Source organism: Petaurus breviceps, unplaced genomic scaffold, assembly GCF_028583685.1.
Source record: "Petaurus breviceps papuanus isolate PSGF00001 unplaced genomic scaffold, PetGlider_PUasm1.0 139, whole genome shotgun sequence".
Taxonomy (NCBI): Eukaryota; Metazoa; Chordata; class Mammalia; order Diprotodontia; family Petauridae; genus Petaurus; species Petaurus breviceps.
Window position 1 is genome coordinate 13,723,653 of NW_027185697.1, and position 22,070 is coordinate 13,745,722.

General features: G+C 43.0%; 1 protein-coding gene across 2 annotated transcripts in view; it reads right to left on the reverse strand.

The window, feature by feature from the left end:
• Positions 1-22,070, reverse strand: part of LOXL2 (lysyl oxidase like 2) — a 154,035-nt gene that overhangs the window by 27,600 nt on the left and 104,365 nt on the right. For both annotated transcript variants that reach the window (XM_069066818.1, XM_069066807.1), the window contains exon 7: positions 14,926-15,077. In XM_069066818.1, coding sequence (XP_068922919.1) covers positions 14,926-15,077 — 152 coding nt within the window. The remainder of the gene's footprint in view (positions 1-14,925; positions 15,078-22,070) is intronic.

Here is a 22,070-nt window from a genome sequence, read left to right on the forward strand (position 1 = left end):
TATATGTGTGTACATGCATGCATGAATGTATGTATATCACTTTAAAGTTTAAATATCATTTTACTGGCATGATCTCATTTGATTCAGTTTAGGAACTGACCCTCTTATTTCATTGGTAAAAGGGACTCCCAAATGAGGAGACCCCTTCTAACAATGGAGGGCAGCACCCTCACTGTAACTTAAGAGTCTTTGAGAGTCCCTTAGGGCACTGAAATTAAGTGACTTGCCTAGGGTCATACAGCTGGGATATGTTTGAGATAGGACTTGAGTCTGGGTCTTCCTGGCTCAGAGGTCAGCTCTCCTAAACTTCCCTGCTATTCCCTATCACAATTAGTGTTTAAATGGCACATTCAGGTTTGCAAAGCCCTTTACAAAGATCTCATTTGATCCTCACGACAACCCAAGGAAGGGGGTGCTGTTATCATCCCCATTTTATAGAGGACCACACTGAGGTTGAGAGAAGTCTATTTATCCAAGACAGGATTCAACAAGGAGGTATTTTTTGTTTTTGTTTTTATTTGGTCTGGAACTGGGATCTCATCTGCTTAGGGGACTCCTAGTGAAGAAACTGTGGTCACACACATAACTAGCATGTGTCAGAGGCAAGACATGGAACTAAACCTTCCTGACTTCAAGGCTGGCCCCTCTCCACTACTACACATTGCTGGTCACCCCACTTTACAGATGAGCCAGCTGAGGCTCAGAGAAAGAAGCACAGTGTTGGGTGAGATCAGAGGACACACGTGGTATAGATGCAGGAAGGCTGGGAAGGTCACCTCTTACAGCTCTCTCCCTCTCCTTCCCACATAACCCCAACATCCTTCATGCCATACATTTGAAATTGATGCCTTTAGGAGGCAGCATTTCATGTTTTCAGCACATCCGAGTAGAGATGCTGATGTTCAATTCAACAGCCATGTATGAGCACCTATTATGTGTCAGGCATGGGGGATAAGAATGCATGACATGGCCCCTGACCTCGAGGATCTTACAATCTAATGGAAGAAATAACATGAAAATGTGGACAGACAAGCTCTAGACAGGAAAAGTGGGAAATAATGAGCAGAGAAAAGGCACTAGCATTAGGGGGATCAGGAAAGGCTCTTTGCTGAAGGCAGGATTTTAGCTGGGACTTGAAGGAGGCCAGGAGGCAGAAAGGAGGAGGGAGAGCATTCCAGGAATGGGGAATTGAGCATGGTATGACCAGTGAGCACTGGTATGTAGATTTAACAGAATTTCTTCAGCAGTTCAAGAATCTATGACCTTTTCCATCCATTCCCTTCTCTCAACTCACAAGGTCACCTGCCATCTTATTTGCTCCTTGACAGCTCCCTCTCTCATCATCTTGGCTTTTGACAAAGCCTATAGATTTCACCTCTGCCCCATCTCTCCAGTACACCCCCCTAACACTGCCTGCACCATAGTCTGTCCATTCCCTCACCTCCTGCCTGCTGTATTGCAATAGCTACTGGGGGTCCTGCCTCCCTCAAGGCTCTCCCTGCTCCAGTTCACCCTCCATTCAACCACTAAAAGTGTAGGGCTCTCTCTTTCTCTCTCTCTCTCTCTCTCTCTCTCTCTCTCTCTCTCTCTCTCTCTCTCTCACTCACTCACACACACACACATACACACACACAGACATTCACTCACAAAACTCAAGTGGATCCCTATCACTTCTAGGATCAAACAGAGGATCTTGTTTGGCTTCTACATAACATGGCTCCCTCCTTTCTTTACAGTTTTCTTGTGCATTATACCCCTTGCCTCACCCCGCATCCTCTTTGAGCCAGTCACATTGACTTTTTGGCCGTTCTTCTAACAAGATACTCCATCTCTTAGTTCCAGGCATTTTCCCTGGCTGCCCCTTATGGCCTGGAATGCTCTCCCTCCTCATCTCTGTCTCGTGGCTTTTCTGGCTTCCTTCAAGTCCCAACTTAAGTCCCACCTTTTTCAGGAAGTCTTTCGCAATCCCTCAATCCTCGTGCTTTCACTGCTGAATATTTTCTCTCTATCCCATATAAAGCTCATCTGGACGTGATTTGTATGGTGTTCCTCATTGTGGTGTGAGCTCCTGGAGAACAGAGACTGTCTTTTGCCTTTTTTTGCATCCACAGTCCTTAGCACAGTGCCTGGGACATAGTAGGCATTTAATAAATGTTTGCTGATCAATGAAATCGATATATTGATTTCATCAATTTCATCAAGGGTCCCATGTGTAGACTGATGCAGAGAATGACCTCCTTCTCCTCTCAGGAAATAGTTTTCATAAACAGCCATGGTTGAAACAATTCAACCCCTCATGGTCATCCTGGTGGGATGAGCCTTTGCACACCAAGATGGCACTTAGGAGATAGACATCCTTGGAAGACAGACAGGCTTTGTCGAAACCCTTTTCTGCCTCTGCAAACAGAGCCCAGAGAGTCCAGGATCACTTCTAAGCTGTGATGATGGGGCACGGAAGAAGAATTTTAGTGGAGGGGCAGATACCTTGCATAAGGTACACTATTTCTTCTCTTTAGTGCTCTTTTTATAAGAAGCAGTTAATTGTGAAAAGGGCACAAAAAGGAGTTTTGTATAAAGGAAGACATTTGTTGTCAAAGGGATTGGAATGCTGCCCCTGTTATGGAGGGACGTCTTGATATTGAATAGTGAAGAGAAAAAGAATTTTGTTTTGATGTAAACTGTTAAAATATGTTTAGGAAGAAACAGTCTGCAGATGGGATTTTGGACACTTCTGGTGGGAAAATTCTCTGTGGGGTAGACTGGAGGATTTGGATCTCTTTGTTAACAATGTGGCAGGATGCCTTGCTTGTGTGGGAACAGTTTAATGTTATAAACAGGCAGAGGCACATCTTCTACTTATTAAAAACTAGAGAAGTGTGAATATGAATAAACAGTCTCATGGGCACCAAGTTAGAGACAACTGTGTGAAGCATTCCAGTGAGTTGCAAAGCATGATGACATGTTAGCCACTTTGCAGAGAATTATTTTATTACTAAAGAGAGTAAAAACTAAGAAAATGAGTTATCATAAAAACATCTAAAGACAGAAGCATGATTGAAAAAGAATTATACATTTCAGAGGAGGAATCTGGGGAGTTATGACTTAAGTAAAAGGTGTCACTAAGAGTTGGGGGGCTCTTATTTAAGCCACTGCACTTTAACTGCTATAGTGAGGGAACAGCAGGAGAATGGCAAGAGGTGACAGAAAGCAACAGCAGCAGAAACTGAAAATGAAGAGAAGCATTGAAGGAGGTAGGGGTGGCTGGGTTAGAAGCAGTCAGATATAAGAAGGCTTCAGATAAATGATTCCTGATTGGTTAGAGAGAATGGATTTCATTGGGCAAGAGTTCCAGTGACAGTTATTGTCCTTCAGCTCCGCCTAGTGTTGGAGAAAGGTAAAGCTTCATACAAGGGCTTGTTGCTCTCTGCTGCCACCTCTGGCTTGAGAAGACAATGTACAGGGGCTTTGACATGCCCTTAAAGGTTGTTGGGTTGCTATGAGCACCTTTTTTTTTTTTTTTGTGGCAGCATCCTTGTGAGTCAATAATCAATTGGTCTGGTCTGTATAACTCTCTAGATTAAATAAAATTGCTATAAGGAGTTTCCAAAGATAGTGAGCAGAGAAGCAGTTTCCTGCAATTCATATGATTCTGAATGAACCAGTAATGCTGAAGCTTGCTTTTGAGAGTGTTGAGAGTTGCCCTAAGCTTTTCCACCCTGGTGTGTTTCCCTACACATGAGTTTTCTAAAAGAATTTGCACATTCTTCATCAGAGCTATTGTAATTCAGTGGGAAAGTGTGATCTAGACTTTATATCTATATATAATATTCATGCATTTGCTTTAACATCATTATTTATTTTTCTTCATAAAGTAAATGGCAATGTTTAAGATCTAAAAGTGACATTATTGTGAGTGGCTGGTTGTGTAGGTAAAAAAGTATATTGGATGGACACTGATGAGCTGGAATTCAGTGAGCAGGAGGAGTAAACATATCCGATCCCTTTAACATGGTTACTACCTCCTAGGACTCTGAGAGATTTTGAAAGTAATGATGTGGTGGTGGGATGTTTTGGGGAACTCAGAGCTGCAAGTATAAGATAAGATTGGAGGAGTCAAGGCCAGGAAGAAGTGGAGTATAACCCACCTGAGTGAGTAGTGTAACAAGCGTCCAAGTCCTGCACAGTGTGGTGTGGGGTATTGACTATACCCCCATTTTGACATATTGTCTGTCATTTCATTGTGTGAGCACACAGACCACCCCTTTATTGTCATTATATTGCCCTCTCAGCATTGAAGAAAGATTTTAACAGAGGGACACATACCTAGGTTTTTAAAAATCAGTGAATAAAGATGTTGGGGTTATCATTTTATGGAAGCCTAGATGGATGGGATCTTTGATAAGGGGGAGAATGATTTTGACTTGCCCAGGAAAATATGATTAGTTATTGGCAGAACCAAGTCTAGAACCAAGATATTTTGAATCCTAGTTCAGGGTTCTTTAGACTATATACTGTGTTAACTATTATAGGTAGGTTGGATTGATCTGGAAGGCACCTGGACATTTGGTTGGGTAGGTTACCTGTACTCTTTGCTTTTTTTTTAAACAGAATTTTGAGCTTCCTATGAAGATGATGTAGCCTTGAAAAGAGCAAGACTTCTCAATATACTTAAAAAAACTATAATAAAAAACACCAAAGAAAAGGAAAAGTATCTTAAAAACCACATCAGGAAAATAAAACCAACACAGAAAATGAGCCAAGAAAAGTGTAACTGCAATAAAAATGCCATGGAGAAAAAGAAAGAATGAATGTAGCAAAAAATGCATAGATGGAAAATGAAAGCTTGTAAGCCACACCAAGAGGCATCTTCAAAATCAATAAGTAAAAAATTTAAGGGAATTAAACAAGGATTAACATTGGTTAGAAAGTCACAAGAGCAAATAGAATTGCTTGGGCATTTTTTTAAATTACATGAGGAAATGAAACTAAAATTAAAAGGTACTTAAAAGAGATCTGGAAGATATAATAAAGAAGATGACTGCTATGAAATTTAAAATAGAAAACTTAAGGTAAAAGTATATGTAATAGAGAAATAAACATTAGAAACATTCCCACTAAAACCAGGTGTTAGATACAGGTGTCACCTATTCAAAACAGTCTTTAAAATGTTAGTAATAGTTGTTTTTCTAGACAAATGATTCCATAGATTTAGAGATGGAAAAGACCTCAGAAATCATCTAGTTTCATACTTGAAGTAGTTGTTCCAGTAAGCAGGACTAACTCCCACTTTCAGCTTTTAGTATCAGGAGATTAGGTTAAAAAAATGCTAAAAACATCTTTATAGATATTGGAGGTTTTAGTCACTTTTAGTCAGTCATTTTAAGTTGGCAGCTGAGAACTTCTGGGACTTTGGGTAATCCTAGGAACTTACCCCCTTCTGAAATATTTTAGTGAGTTTTAGGGTGCTACCCTGTATAGTTTGTTTTAAGGAAAAATAAGAATTAAATTCCATAACAGTTTCAGAGGTAAGTAGAACTTACATCACTTTTCCCCTCAATTCCCCTAATTCCACTATTATTTTAGTGTAATGAAGGAAGGCAGCTAGTTTGAAATTCATCCCAGAGTGAAGAGGGAAAAATGGGAATACAGTTTTCACTTTATAGCCACCTTTTGTTAACCCTTCCTTGACCATGATAAGTTTGTTTATATCAAGGACCCATTGAACTCTCCCCATCCCAGCTCAGCTGATCCCTATCCCAGATCAAAGACCCCCTGTGTTTCCTCCAACTCAGAGACCCTCTCCCTCTGATCTTGCTAACCTCTTTTATCTCAGATCAGTTTCCCAAATAAAGGTGTTGAACAATAACAACAAAATATGCTGAAAACATAGAGGGAAACTTGAGTTACGTTCTGATATCAAATAATGTATTAGTTGTGTGATCTTAAGCAAGTTTTCTTATTTCTGTTTACTTCAGTTTTCTGATCTGTGAAGAAGAAAACAATAATGGTACCCACCTCCCAGGATTGTTGTGTGGATCAAGGGATATAATGATTGCAAAGCGCTTAACACAGTGACTGGCATATAGTCAGCAATATAAAAATGTTGACTATTGTTAATGTCATTATTATTTCTTTAATTGAATATAATTGCATATTGGGTTTTAAATGTGAATAATATAAAATGATAAAAGGTAATAAGATTAATGATTTCAATGTAAGATAATTTGGAAATGTATTTGGCTGAATTTATGTCATCTCACTAGTAATAACTTTGTTTCATGTCTTAAATACATGATATTTTGTGTGTTATTATTGTATTTTTAAATTCACTTATATTGTGAAATTAGAGAAATCATTGTATCAGAAACACTATTAGAAAAACACTTTTATCTGGATGCTGTTAGATTATGGGTTGAGCCTTTAAAATAATATGATAAAAATAGATATTTGAAAACTGTTCAATATCTAATGGATTATATTTTATTTTTTTAAGAAGACAATAAAGTTTATTGTAATAAAGAGTGAGTTTTCATTTAAAGATCTTTTGGTTATCACTTGTAAAAATTATAAAAATGTATGGGGTGGTTTAAAGATGGAACTTCAAAACACTGATATGAGTCAACTATCAGATATTTGCTATATGTCTGAAACCCCATATTGTGGTGAGTTTATTATAAGTAAAGGATAAATTAAATATAACTGTTAGGGAAATAGGAAAAATTAATAATATTCAAGCCCTAAGTTGTGGCTAGTGAAATTTTGCTATTTGAGGTAAAAACTCAGTACCATAATTTATTATTGTTCTGAGCTTTGATTATAGGGATGGTTCTCCTGGAAGTTGTCATGTAGCTAATAGTAGAAAATGGCATGTGCTGCGGTCTGAGAACTGCCAAAAGTAGAAGTCTGTGCTTGGGAAAAGTTTTGGGGATGACTTTGGCATGGCCTAAGGTAACAGCCTCTTGACTCAGTTTCCCCATTCTGCTAATTCCTTTTTGAATAGGAAATTTCTCCACCTGGTTAATCCTGAGACTGGCTTTTGATACCCTTGTGGCTTTCAGATGTGACTCATGCCTGAGATCAAAGAGACTGACAGGAGTTTTTCCCATTATGATATATGACATTAATATAATTATGTCCTTTCTTTTCCTTCCACAGCAATTTTTTATAATAAGGGAATGTGGGCAGTATAAATTTTGTAAGTACAATACCAAATCTTTTCATTAATAGGTTGATACTGGAACATTTTTGAGTTACTATAATAAGATGCAAATTTGAAAGATATTACTATTTTAATCTATATTGGTGTTCAAATTATAATATGAGGAAGATATCCTCCTAAATGGAGAATTAGATAAAGTAATGAGACAAAGATATAATGTAAAAGTTTTCTAATTAAATGGAATAGTAAGTTTTGAGAAAGAAAAGGATTAGATTTTTTTCGCCTAAGAACTATATACGTATAAACTATACAGATATGACTGACTTCTAAATGTATCTAGCATGGAAGTTAAGGCTTTGATTATGTTTTAGTAATAAGTTCTCAAAATTAGATTAAGGATTTTACATATAAAATTGCACTGATGGTTATAAAGAAGGCGAAATTATTTTCTCATTTTTAAAATATCTGTCAATATTTATTTAAAAGACAGAAGTTTATTGTACAGTTAGAACCTCATGAATTTCTTTTTAAAGATTCTTATATCAGGTGCAGGATTTAGGTAAAGGCAGAAACAGCAAGAGTTATATTAAGAAAAAACCTGGAATTCTCTGAAGTTTTGAGATTGGACAACCAACTTTTAGAGACTGTCCAAAATTGTATTGTCTTGTTACTAGCACAAGTATCTAGGAACCTCTACAAGTGATTTGGAACCAGAGAAGCAGAGACCCCTTCAGAGCTTCCCAGAGAATGAGCTCTATTTCAGAATGCCCAAGAGAAGATATCCAGGGATGGGATGACTACATGGGGCTCCTGGGATTCAAAATGTGCTGATTAAATGGCCTTTGGAAATGGGTTACTAGGATACAAGAAGACTTGATGTTAATCAGTATTGTTTTGCTTTGCCCTTTTGTTTCATGATGTTTATCATTAAGTTTTCTTGGTTACCTTGATGAAATGTAAATCTCCCCTGTCAGAAACTGATCCCTCTTTAAGTTGTTTTATCTGTAACCCAATTTTTGTAATTCTGATTATAAATATACAAAAATCTCTATAGATGTGGCTTACAGATACGTGATCCATGGGGGTGGGCTGCCCACTCCCCTATAAATCAAAAATGGGAATTGAGGGGATTAGAACAGCAAGTGGCAGTGGGAATTGGGCACACCACACTGACTCCATCTTGTGACTCAATTCTGGAGGTAACAGCTTCTTACTATTCAGTTATGGGTCTGGTCTAATTTCCATCTTGAGAGAAAACTTTCCTCAATTGTGGGAACTGGAAGAAAACCTTATTGTATTGTTTGAACCTAGCCCTGCGTGACTGGGACACTGGACCACCTCAGTCTGCTTTTTAGAGACCTTTAACCAAGGACCTCTGTCATGTTGACCAGAAACTGGGTCAGATCCAAAGACTGATGCAAAGAGTTTTCTCATAATTGTACATCTCAAGAAACCCATGTATCTCATCTGAAAACTGGCCCTACACTGACCAATTAGCTATTGTTTCCGTGTTCCTTAGATTGTTTACAGACCTTGGAGGAGGTGGGACACCTCTTTCTCTGAATTCACAGAATTTCACCTGTTTGTTCTCCTTTCTCAACTTGGAAAGACCCTAATCTTTCATCCAATTAGAACTTAAAGTATTGTTTTGTTTTAATTCATTGGCCTTATTTGATTGTTTCTAATGGATAAAAGTCTGCCTCCCCCTGTATTCAGGGCTCAGCACTAAGCTAAGGAAAGGGTCTAGTTCTGGCTGTTGGGCACTTGGCATGCATTGCTTTATAAATTGATATGCTCGGAAAAGCAAAATTTTGTTTCCTCAGTCATTTCATCTTTTACCTGCCACATCCTTTGAAATTCAACCCAAGCACCACCTCCTGTTAAAAACTTTGCCATATTGAGAGCTTGATATGTGAGTTTATTCCTTATTTTGACCATTCCTTCAACTTTCGTTGTTATTGAGAAGGGCAACATGGCAAAGTAGACAGGGATCTGGACATAAAGGCAGGAAGATCTGGGTTCCAGTCTCTCATATGTATTGACTGGGTGACCCTGGGCAAGCCACTTCACCTCTCGGTGTTCTAGATAACTTTCCAAGATTCTACACCGCAGAGAAGATGCTAACCTTTGTTAATGGAGGGAATTCCCTCATCTGGGAGTCCCTCATAACAATGAAGTAGTAGTCCAGCCTCTGTCTCTATTTCTTTTGGTTATAAATTGCAAAATTATCTAAATTTCTAAAAGCACATGAATTAAAGACAATTTTAAGAAAGGTGGTTGGGAAGGATGAACAGTGAGTTGTCCGGTTCCACTGGCCATAACTCTGCTCCAATTTCCAGAAGCCTGGTACTAGTGACCTTGAATCAATCAGTCATTGACAAGCATTTACTAAGGTTTCCTACATGCCAGGTACTGTGTGCTGGATATACATAGACAGGTAAAACCCAATCCCTGCCCTCCAGAATCTCACATTCTAATGGAACAGACAACATTCAAATAACTAGTTATATAATTAGAAGATACATACAGAATAGGCACAAGAGGGCATTGGAGGGGATGGCACGTGTAGTGGGAGGGACTAGGAAGACTTTCCAGCAGGTGGACACTGAGCTGAGCCTTGGAAGACTCCAGGGGATGATTCCAAGAGGCACAGGTGGGGAGGGGTCTGCTTTGACTTGGACAAACTAGTGAGAGGGAACATGGCGGAAGCAAAGATGTCTAGCCTTGAGACCCGGGTTCCAATCTGAGTCCTGATACTCATGAGCTCTGTAATCATTCACAATCATTTAACATTTCACAATCTGCCTCTTCTCAGGGCCCCCCAGACTGTAAGCTTCTTGAGGGCAGGGATTGTTTTCAGCTTTGTCTTTGAATTCACAGAGTCTGGTACATAATAGGCATTCAATAAACACTTATTTAATAGAACTGAATTGGAATGAATGTGTGAAAGCCTTAGAAATGAGAATGTTAATGTTCTATAGCCCCTCATCAAGGAGTGAGGAAGACTCATCTTCCTGCATTCAAATCTGGCCTCAGACACTTACTAGCTGTGTGACCCTGGGCAAGTCACTTAACCCTGTTTGCTTTTAGTTTGTTCATTAGTAAAATGAGTTGGAGAAGGAAATGGCAAACCAATCCAGTATCTTTGCCAAGAAAACCCTGAATGGGGTCACAAAAAGTCAGACATGACTGAAAAATGACAACCACAACTGAAAGCTTGGTCCTCTGGGCCTCCAAGAAAGTGAGCCAGGGACTTCTGGTGCCAGCCCACTGGCCTCTGACTTCATCCTCATTTCACTTATGGATCAATCAATCAACAAGCATTTATTAAGCACCTATTATATGCCAGGTATCATGCTAAGTGTACATAAAGGAAGGTAAAAACACTGGGCCCTGTAGTGTCCAAGAAAGGGTGGAAGGAGAGAGGAAGGAGGGCTAAAATTCCTTCAAACATCTAGGGTTTCTTCGTTTTCCTATCCCTCTGCCTTTTTCTAGCTGGGCTATGGGATTTTCAGATGAAATAAAGAATAGTGTCAAATTCTTACAAAATGCTAACTAGAAAACCCAAGCCCTGCCTATGAGCTGGACACACAGGAAGCCTGTCAGTGTTTTGATATAAGGCTGTGGTTACGTGGTCTCAAACCTAGTTTGTTGGGTGGGTGATGCCACGCAAATGTTAATTCTATGGGAAACATGAGGATCTTCCAACATAAATCCCACACATGTGCTTAGTCAGGCCAAGTCCTGAGCTCAGGGGTGAAAGAGAGGCCAGTGAGGACCCAGAGAGACATCAAAGATGGCTGCCTTCATCTGGTCAGTCCATCACCCCCTCCCTTCTTCCAGCTTGGGAGGCTCAGAAATCTTCTGCTTCTGTGACTAGTTCTTAAGGGGGAAGCCAAGATCTCCCCATCTGAGTTTCTCAGTGTTTTTGAGAATCTTGGAAACACATAATTTTCTAATGAATCTTAGAAAGGTGGCTTAACTTCTTCATTTGACAGGTAGACAAAACAGAGGTCCAGGGACTTGTCCAAGGTCACATGGCTAATGAGTGGCAGTGGATGGAATAGAGTTCAGTTCTCTGAATTCCTGGCCAGTCCTCTTATTTCTCTTTTACAAAACCACAGGGAAACCTTTGCTATAAGCAAGCACTCTCCACACATAGGACCATCACTTAGAGCTGGGAAAGACCTCAAGGGCTGACTCCCCTCATCTTACAGATGAAGAAACTAAGGCCCAAGAAAATTAAAGGACTTACCCAAGATCATACAGGTAGAAAGCATCAGAGTCAAGATTCAAACTCTGGACCTCTGACTCTTTCCTTTCCCTCCTGTATAAGTTGCAGAGCCAGAATCCAAGCTCAGTGCCTTGACCACAAGGGACAGCTAGGTGGTTCAGGGAGTATAGTACTAGGCTTAGAATCAGGAAGACTCCTGTTTATGAGTTCAAATCTGCCTCGGACACTTATTGGTTGTGTGACCCTGGGCAAATAACCCACTTTGCCTCAGTTTCCTCATCTGTAAAATGAGCTGGAGTAGGAAATGACATTTTCTTTAGGAAATTACTCTAGTAAATTTGCCCAAGAAAACCCCCAAATGGGGTCATGAGTCAAGAGTTGGGCACAACTCGGCAACAACTTTGACTACAAATACCTTTTCTATACACTAAAATGATAAGATAGTCCGTCAACTTCTAAGCAGGAATTCCATCTGGTGGAATTGGGAGAATTACAGAACCTCAGGATTTAAGAACTAGAAGGGAGGTCAGGGTCTCTCCTCTGGGATCAAGCAACAATGGGGATGAAAATATCGCTGAGATTCCTAAGGTCCCTTGCTTTTGCCTAGAACACCATAATCTTTCAGTGAAACTTTCTAGCTCCCTAGGACAGCATCATTGTCCCCATATGAATCATGTGGGAGAACAGGTGGGTCAAGTTTTGGGATGCTTGGGGTCCTGTGAAGAGACCAAACCTCCCTGCTGTTTATGACAAGCAGGCAATTGTCCCTAGCCTTCCTTAACAAGCAATTGCTAGCCACTGCCGCTCACCTCTTCTTTCTCTGGTCATTACTAAATGACCTTTCACTCGCTGGTACCTGTGGATCCAGTGTCGCTTCTTGGGATGGAAGAAGCTGGTACTTCCCTAGACAGTCCAGTTCTTTCCCCCTCTCTAGGAAGAGTCTTGGTCTTGTTTCTTGGCTCCCAGTGGTCAGTGGTCTTCCTTTCCGCCCTAATCTGTGATATCTCCTTTGGTTCTCCACCCTCCTGGCACAGGTGAGGATTGCCTTCAGTCTCCTCATGTTCTCCTTCAGTTATTCCTGGAAATCCTTGCTCCACTCCTCCAAGGAACCCCCGACAGCCTGGAGAGTAGGAGAACATCCCAGCAATTCTTTCATCTTTTCTAGGATAGATAACAACTTGTACTGTTTGCTTACAGAGATGTTTCTTGGCACTGACATAGCACACGCTCTGCAGATCACTGGAAAATCTTCCTTGCCTTTCTTCCTGGCTTGAAGTCCGATCTGCAATCCCAGCCATCTTCTTTCCATGAGCCCTACCATGGCACCCTCTGGACCACAGGACTCCAGAGACCATGGGGCCCTGGGGGGTTTAGCCACTATGATTGGGATCTCTCACCCTGGGGTCAGCTCTCCACATTGGTGAGCGACTGGAAATTCACTTAGCTTGCTAGGACAGGATGACCCCAGACTATTGATGATGTTTGACATTTTAAAATCTGGTGACTTCATCTTTGTGTAACTTCTGGTGAGGAAACTCCATCCATCAATGCAAATCTATGTCTATTCTGCAACTGTATATTTTAGAAAGTCGTCTGGGGACATTGAGAAGCTAAGTGGCTTGTCTAGAGTCAATATAGGTCAGGAGTAGGACTCAAACCTGGTCCTTCTGATGCCAAGCCAGCTGTCTATCCATTCACTATGGCTGCCTCTCAGATCAAATTAATTCTTACAATACTGAGATTGCTTCTGGTAGGAGTATCCCAAGGGACTCTTCCATGGTCACATTTACCATCCTTGTGACTTCCCAGAATGAAATGCCCTTCCTGGACCAGCACTACCCCATAGATGTTGTTTCCCTCAATTAGAATGTAAGCCCTTTAAGGGAGAGGCTCTGCCATTTTTGCACTTGTATCTCCAGAACATAGTAAGTGCTTAATAAATGTTCTTCATTTATCCATTCATTCATTCATTTGTTCGTTTGTTCGTTCGTTCATTCATTGGTTTTAAATATCTCTCTTGGCAATCCTGCCACAGTCAGGACAAACTGGTCTGGCTGTTAGCCATGCCTGGAGTTCAATGACGGGGGCTGGGTGGCAGAGTAAGCCTTTATTTATTTATAGAAGGCTGCTTGTCTTTTCTAAATAGGCTGGTACCATCTGCCTAACTTCCTTTGACTGGCACATGGCATCTTCCCTGGCCGACCCAAGCACAAACAGAATTCATCTAAGAGCACAAATCCAATTATCCATCAGATGGAAATATCACCTTGTTCCTCCTGGCTACTGAATTCCAGAGACAGCCTTCCACTTCTCTGGCCACTCACAGAGAATCCTGTGAGTCCAGATTAAGGTAAGAGAAGGCAGAGTCTTGGCTATGTACCACATCCTGGCTACGTTATCTCAAGAACATTCATTAGTCAATCCGAGCCTCAGTTTCCTTAAATGTAAAATGGGGAGCAGTAAGACGTGTGCTCCCTACTTTCCAGGGCCACCATGTGATGGGACAACGTACGTGAAAGCACTTTGCAACCACACTGTGCTAGGCTATTGTTCACTATTACTTCTCATTACTACTAATTTAATCCAGATGTGAAACTGTGCAAGAAGTCCCCCCTCCTCCCCGCCTCCATGCAACATGAGAAACATCTCAGCCAGAAGTCATGGCTTTTTGCTCACACTCAGGAACCCATCATCAGAGGCCAAGGGGATGGATCAGGTCCCGGGTCTGCTGGATAAATATATGTTACCCTGACTTAGCTGCATCTTCTGGGAAAACTCAATTTGGGTCTAGTTTTTTTCCCCAATCTGGCCAGAAAACCCCACCCTCCCCTGCTCCTGGCCTGGCTCCAGGCTGTGAAGAGCTCTTGGAAGTGTCATGTTTCATCCTGGGCTTGTTAGCTCTAAATCTGGAATCAGAGCATCACAGAGCTGGAAGAGGCCTCAGAGGACATCTCATCCAATCCCCTTATTTGACAGAGGAGGAAGGTCAAGATCTGCCCAAGGTCACATGGGTAATAACTCTCTGGGGTGAGATTTGAACCCAGGCCCTTAGACTCCATAGTCAGTGATCTTTTCATTGAGGCAGCTAAGTGGTTCAGTGCAGAGTGCTGGGTCTGGAGTCAGGAAGACCTGAGTTCAAATCCAACCTTAGACACTTACTAGCTGTGTGATCCTGGGCAAGGCATTTAACTGCTGCTTGCCTCAGTTTCCTCATCTGTAAAATTGGGATAATAATCGCATGTGCCACCCAGGGTTATTGTGAGAATAAATTGAGATAATATATGTAAAGCACTTGGCACAGTGCCTGGTATACAGCATGCACTAGATAAATGCTTATTCCTTCCCCCCTCCCCCACCCCTTGAACTTGACCCTCCTACTCCTGACCTCTGTGACCTTGGACTTCTCTGACTCTGTTTCCTCTCCTGTAGGATGAGAGACGATTTCTACACTCCCAGATCCCACAAGTCTGTGACCTCGGGAAGCAGCCCCTGTGCTGCGGTCAGCAGCCTCCCAGATGGGCCATCCCCTCACCTGATTCTGGAAGCCCATGGCCGGGATGTTGCACCGCACCCCAGCATCTTCCTCGTGGTTGCATCCTAGGTTTTCCACGTTGAATTTACAGTCAATGATGGATTTCTCGAACCCCGTGCACTGTATTTCATTGAGGTGGATGGACCCTATGCCTAGAGGGAGAAATAGCAAAGCAGCTGATAAGGTCATAGGAAGTGGGAGGAGCTGCACGGGCTTGCTTCTGGACAGCAGGCTTTTCTCTTTCTCTCAAAGACCCCTCATCACTGTCATTATTCTGCTCTGGTCCCAGGTCCCAGGATGCAGAGCAGTGCAATGGAAAATGTCGTGGGTTCAGATCTCTCCTCTGACCCTTACTGACTGTGCCATCCTGGGCAGGTCTCCTATCCTCCTTGTCTGAGCCTCAATGTTCTCATCTGTCAAGTGGGGATGATAAACCAGGAGGAAACGCTGCAGAGGGCTGCTGTGACACTTGGGAATGGTCTTGTTTTTGCTTTGTTATTAATTGTCTGTAAACATGTTGTTTTCCTTCAAAAGAAGGCACGGTCTTAAGGGCAGGCACTGTTCCATTTTTCCTCTGCAGCTCCAGTATCTGACATACAGTAAGTGCTTGATAAATGCTTGATGAATAAAGGACTCATAGGATCTAGAGATGGAAGGAACCTTAGAAATTATCTAGTCAGACTTCCCCCCTTTACAGATAAGGACACTGAGGTCCAGTGACTTGCCCACAGTCAAAGAGCTAGAGTCAGAGGCGAGATTTGAACCCGGATCCTCCAGACTCCAAGTTCATCATTCTTAAATGGTTGGGCATTTGCCTTATCTTGCCAGGGCCCAGGCCTCTATGGTACCCCTCCTTGCTGCACACCAGGCCTTCCATTCTAACTAGTGACCTGGATTATGCCCGTGGTCACTTCCCAGCTCTGAGAGGGAGCTTCAGTGCCTTCCTTGGCCCAGGCCGCCATGACACCTTTTCACCCTCTCCATGTCACACTAGGAATGTTCTTCGCCTACCCCAGTCTTTTCCTGGTTTCCTTTAGGTGGCGTCATCCCCCATTTGTCTGACTGCTCCTGTTACATTTGCAGGATCACTCCAAACAACTGTGGATGTGGGCCAAGGCTGTGTCCTGGGTAGTCTTCTTTCTCTACACACACTCCTTCCCCTCTTTTTCTTTCCTTTTCCCCCCCTCCTTTCTCTTTTCCTTCCTTCTTTCCTTTCTTCCTCCTTCCCTTCCTCCTTCATTCCTTCTTTCTCTCCCTTCCTTCCTCCCTTCTATTCTTCCTTCTTTCCCTCCCTTCTTTCTTTCCTTATTTCCTTCCTTCCTCCTTCCTTCCTTCCTTCCTTCCTTCCTTCCTTCCTTCCTTCCTTCCTTCCTTCCTTCCTTCCTTCCTTCCTTCCTTCCTTCCTTCCATACATCCAGAATTGAGAGGGCTTATAGGGCTAAAACACATGCAGTACATGTAATTTTTTTTAAAGACCAGGACAAAAACAGCAAAAGGAGGAGGACCAGTAGTTGTTCCCTGGCACCTGGGCTCCTGGGCTGACTTGGGTCTCACACCTGAGCCCCAAACTTAGCTCTCAGGATCCTTGCAGACGAGTCACCACTTCAAGACAGGTACTGTTCATTGTCTACTAAAAGGAAGCTTACGCATCCATCTGCCAGGACAAACTTTTTTTTAGCCCTGAATTTGAAAGTGTCCCATGAGGGATATCGGATACCATATAATAGGCAAAGGTTTTGTCTATTGTTGGAGGCAATGGTTTTGCAAAGTTTTCTGCAAATAGCTGCTTTCGGTGAATGGAGAAGCAGCTTGGCCCGTGTCTGGAGGGACAGATGTGGAGTCAGCAAAGTCTGGGTTTGTCAGTAACTCACTATCTGCGTGAGCCTACGGGCAAGCCTCAGTCTTCTCATCCGCACAGGAAGATAATGCCAGTAGCACTCATGGGGTTGTTGCCAGGGTCAAATGAGGGAAGTCGTGTAAGGCACTTTCCAAAACCTCCAAGCATTATAGCAATGTTGGGCATTTCCCTGATGCCTTTGCACATAGTAGGTGTTTTTAATAAATTCTTGCTAGATCAGATTGTTAGAAGTCAGCTGGCTTTGGTTTTACTCAATGAAAACTAGGGAGGTAAGAAGCATTGAACCATTAGAAGATCTCTAAGTGCGCTTCTAGCATTAATATTCTAGGTTCCTGACATAGAACCTAGAACCCTACTCTGGGTAATGAGGGAAAGTGTGATGACTTAAGATAACAAAATTGTAACCAATGGACTCTAGTGCTAGGGAGGGGTGAGTCAGGACCCAGCCAGACCTCCAACTTATTAGGGAACCATTTGCTTGCATACTCCAAAATATCTTTCTGAGGATCCCTGAGTAAGAGCCTATCAAAAGGAATGGAATTCAAGGCTCTCTCGTACCACCCCCACTACCACCCCTGTCATAGAATTCATCATCATCACCATAGAAAGGAGCCGTTATTCACTTCATTTTATGTATGGGGAAACTGAGGTAGAGGAAGGTTAAATGGCTTGTCCAGGTGTACGTACTAAGTAATTGGAGGATGTGGAGCCTTTGGTGAGAGCTAGCACTTGGACTGAGACTTAGAAGAAGCTTGGGCTTCCTGGAGGGATTGTGAGGGGAGGATGGGAACAGTTCCAGCCTTGAGGAGCAGCCTGGGCAAGGCTGGAAGACAGATCACACAGAGGGCAGAAATATAGAGTAAATGGTGAGGGCCAAGGTGACATCAGAATGGGAATGTCCAGCCCTGGTGCCAGGCAGGCACACTCTGAATGTCAGACAGTGCGGCCGGACTTTATTCTAGAGGAAACAGAGCCATGGACGTTTTGAGAGGTGAATGACGCAAAGAGACTAAGATTTACCACATGCATTTTCATTGCCCACTGGGTCCCCTGCACTTCTGATTCTTCTGGTATTCCCTGGTGTCAATCAATCAACAAAGATAGATTGATAGATACATAGACAGACAGACGATAGATAGATTGATAGAGAGAGAGACAGACAGGCAGATAGATGGATAGATATATAGGTAGACAGACAGACAGACAAACAGACAGACAGACAGACAAACAGACAGACAGGCAGGCAGACAGACAGACAGACAGATAGACAGACAGACAGGCAGGCAGACGGACGGACGGACAGACAGACAGACGGACGGACGGACGGACGGATGGATGGATGGATGGATAGACAGAGCTGTATACCAGGCACTGTACTGGCATGGCTCTGACAGGCCAATCAAACGAGACCATGAGATAATACATTTTGCAAACAAGTGACTAAACAAATATCAGCCACAATTTTCCATCCGTATCTAAATTTTTCATGTTCCCAGTCAGGGCTTAGGACAATTCAAGATCTTAGGCTGCCTCGGTCTACCTTGGCATGAATCACAATCTCTCTACAATGACAGGGCTCCTGGGTGTTATAGAACTGGATAGAGATAGAAAGTGTATCTGAGGGGACTTCTGGTCCAACTCCCTCATTTTGCAGATGAGGAAACTGAGGACCAGGGAAGACATAGTATCTATCAGAAATGATAATTAATAATAGCGATGATGACAAGAACTCCTCCTGTGTGCCAGGCACCATGTTAACTTTACAAATACCATCTTGCTGGATGGAGGATGAAAGGGTAAGCTGCCCCAACAGCTTTGCCAAGAAGCCCCACCCCAGACAAAGTCCGTGGGTCACACAGAGCTGGACACAAGAGAACAATAGTAACATGTCATTTATCCTGAGAACAACCATGGGGGATGGGTACTGCTTTTATCATCACTCCCATTTGTCAGATGAAGACACTGAGGCAAACAGAGCATTAAATGACTTGCCCAGGGTCCCTCTGCTAGTTACTGCCTGAGGATGAATTTGAACCCAGTTAATTGAGCTTCAGGGATACCAAGTTAACGTGCCAAGTGTCACACAAGTGATGGGCATGAGAGGGGTGATTTTAACTCAGGCTTTCCCTATTCCAAGCCAGGACTTAGCCCCCTGTGTCATAATGTTGAGCTAATGTCCATAAACAGTTACTTAATCGAGTTCTTGGACCCACTGCTCTGATCTGACCTCTAGCTTCTGAGCTCCCTGGGTCAGGCTGATTCCCCTGAGAGATTCCCAGCCCTACCCTTGGCCAGAATCTTTTATTTGGGCCTAGCTCCCAGCCTGACTTCCCAGGGCACTGAAGGCCTCTTCCTGGGGTGGCAGATATGGAGAAGAGGGTGGGTAAAGTTGAGAAAGAGGCCGCATTTCTCTGGAACCACGTTACCTCCTCCGGGATCAGCTGGAACCAATCATTTCAAGTGTCCAGCCCAGCTAAAAGAGATGCCACTTTTCTTGCCAAAGTAAAAAACAGGCACTTTTTTCTTCTAAGGAAATTCCTTAGTGCTGGTATCTCTTAAAGGGGCAAAGGATAAATAACAATAATAATAAAACAGGCTAGTTCTCCATTGAGAGGAAGATGGTCTGGTAGATTAGCTCTTCCCAGAAGTGACCCCTCCCCAAAATGTAGCCCTGATTTGCCCCCAGGTTCTCTAGTCCTGAGGCCCTTAGGAAGCTGGGCTCCTCAGGAAAGAATCAGGTCAGCCTGCGCACACCCTCCAGAAGCTGGCTTCTCTGTCTCTCTCATCTGAGGAGCCCTTGTTGACTTCTCACAGCAGCGTGGACCTTACCCTCCAGTCCACGAGGCAGCAGGAAGCAACCAGCTAAGGGGACAAGCTACAAAGGCCCCCAGAGGCTTGGCAGAGTGGGGAGCAACTAAGGGGAAATATTCTCCTCTGTCACCTAAGGCCCAGCTCAAGTGCTGTCTCCTACATGAAGCCTTCCATGATTGCACGAGCTGTCAGAGGCAGGGACTCCACGTTTATTTTATATACGTTTGTATTCATCTGTGTATATGTTGTGCCCCACCCTTTTCCCTCTACAGAACATAAGCTCCTTGAGGGTAAGACTCTTTTTGGCTTCAGTGTTTTGTGTCCCCAGGGCCTCACCAAGTACATAGTGGGTACTAAGAAAATGTGTGACCTCAGCTGCCTGATGGGTATGCTATTTCTTGCCTTCTTAATGGGTATGGGAGGAATGGAAGGAAGGAGAGAATTTGGAACTGAAAAAGAAACGTCATAGAAATTCTAGCCTAACTTTCTCCTTTTTACAAGCCCAGAGAGGTTAAGGGATTTGACCTAGGTCACACAGATAGTAAGTGCCAGCAGTGGGATATTCTTTTAAAAGCAAAAGCAAATAGTTTTTTTTTTTTTAATTTTGGCAAGAAGAATACTATCTCTCATAATCAGTATTTTTCAAAATTTTGATCTGAATCTGTGATTTCCTTGGTGTGAAAAACTTCCCTCTACACATGCAGATGAGTATGTATTCTGTAGCTTACAGTCTTCAAGACTGACCTGGGGCACTGAGAAACTCAGTGATTTGCCTGGCATCACACAGACAACCATGGGTCAGTGGAAGGCCTAGAACGTAGGCCTTTCTGGCTCTGAGGCCGGTTGTGTTAACTGAGAAAGATCGCTTCATTCGCTAGACTGGTTCTAGCAGCTATGAGACAATGTCCCACTGTTTGCCCTCTACTTCACCCACATCTTTGCCTCTTGGAAACTCTTCTATCACACCGCATTTCTTTCTTTGGCCCCCTCTAGATCCAATCTTCCACAACCTATGACTTCCAGTGCCCAGTCCTCCTCATTGAGCATGAGCCCACAGAATCTCTTCTCACACACCCACTTAAAAGCATGGTTTGACTTTGGATTAGAACATCCTAAGAAGAACTCCCAGGTGGTTCTGAAAGATCCATTTCTATGCAGGTCAAACCTCCACATTCTCCTAGAGACTCTTAGAAACTGGGACAGAAATGTGATCCCTTGGCTTCCACATGCTAGGAACCCTTTGGAAATGGCAGGCAGAAAAACTGGAAACCAAGGGAATGCCCTCCTATTGGGGAGTGAGTAAAAAACCATCATGGAATGTGAATGGAATGGAATATTCCTTTGACATGAGAAAGGATGAAATGGACAATTTCAGCGGAAAGTTGGGAGAACGCTATGAACTGATGCAGAGTGCAGTGGTCAGAAGTGATCAGAAGCTGGAGACCGATTTGTGCAATGATAATGACATGGTAGAAAACTTTTAGATGCTTTAGAATGTGAATTCATGATAAATCATGACTGAGTACACGCAGATGAAACCTGCCACTTGGTGAGGAACTTACAGTTCAGAGAGAGACGCTCTAAGGCACTGCCAATAGAACCGTGCTTGGCTAGATGGTGCGTGGACGTGTGTAGGGCTTCACTTTTTCATTTTTAAAAATTGTTCAGTACAGGGGGCATAAGGGGAGGGAGACATGAATAAAAGAAGTATTTTTTAAAAAAGAAATGAGTGAATATTTTAGAATAAAAGGCATCAATTAAAATAAAACTAAAAATAAAAGCATAAAGTGTGACACAGATCCTTGAGGCCACTTTGGGCTTTTCTCAGACTTAAGAGTCTGGGGGCTAATGAGCTCAGTACATTCTGTTCTAGGATTGTGTTACTGATGGGCTGGAAATGCGTGCAGAATGTGTGGAATGAGGGGGCTGTGCTCGATCTCTAAAGACCTTTCCAGCTCAGAAGTCTATGCCCCTTTGACACCGCAGCCCCATCTCACAGGCCTAAGCCCCTCACCGCCCAATAAAATCCACACTCACTCCTGCCAGATGCAGATGTTTCTGGGCCTTGTTTTTAAAACCAAAATCGAAGACACGGCTCATTGTGAGCCGGGGGCCCTCGGTCCCAGCAATTCCTAGAAGCAGGGTCTGGGGAGGAAGCTCGAGGATGTTTGGTATGTGAGGGGCCTCCCGGGGGCGTGGGGGGCTGTTATTCTCTAGCACTCATGTTTGGAAAAAGTCTCTTTACAGGGCAGCCCTTTTCAAAGCTTGTCTGTACTCTGGATCCAGGCTGGAACAGGTAATGGAAACCAGATTCCATCTCAGTGGCGGTGGTCAGGGACAGCACCAGCCTTGTGAGGAACTTGAGGATCACAGATCCCGATCTGGGAGGTCAGAGGGCCAGTGTCCAGGCCCCCTCCTTCATTTTATAGAGGAGGCTAGGAGAGGGGAAGTAACTCACCCAAGGTACAGGTAGAGG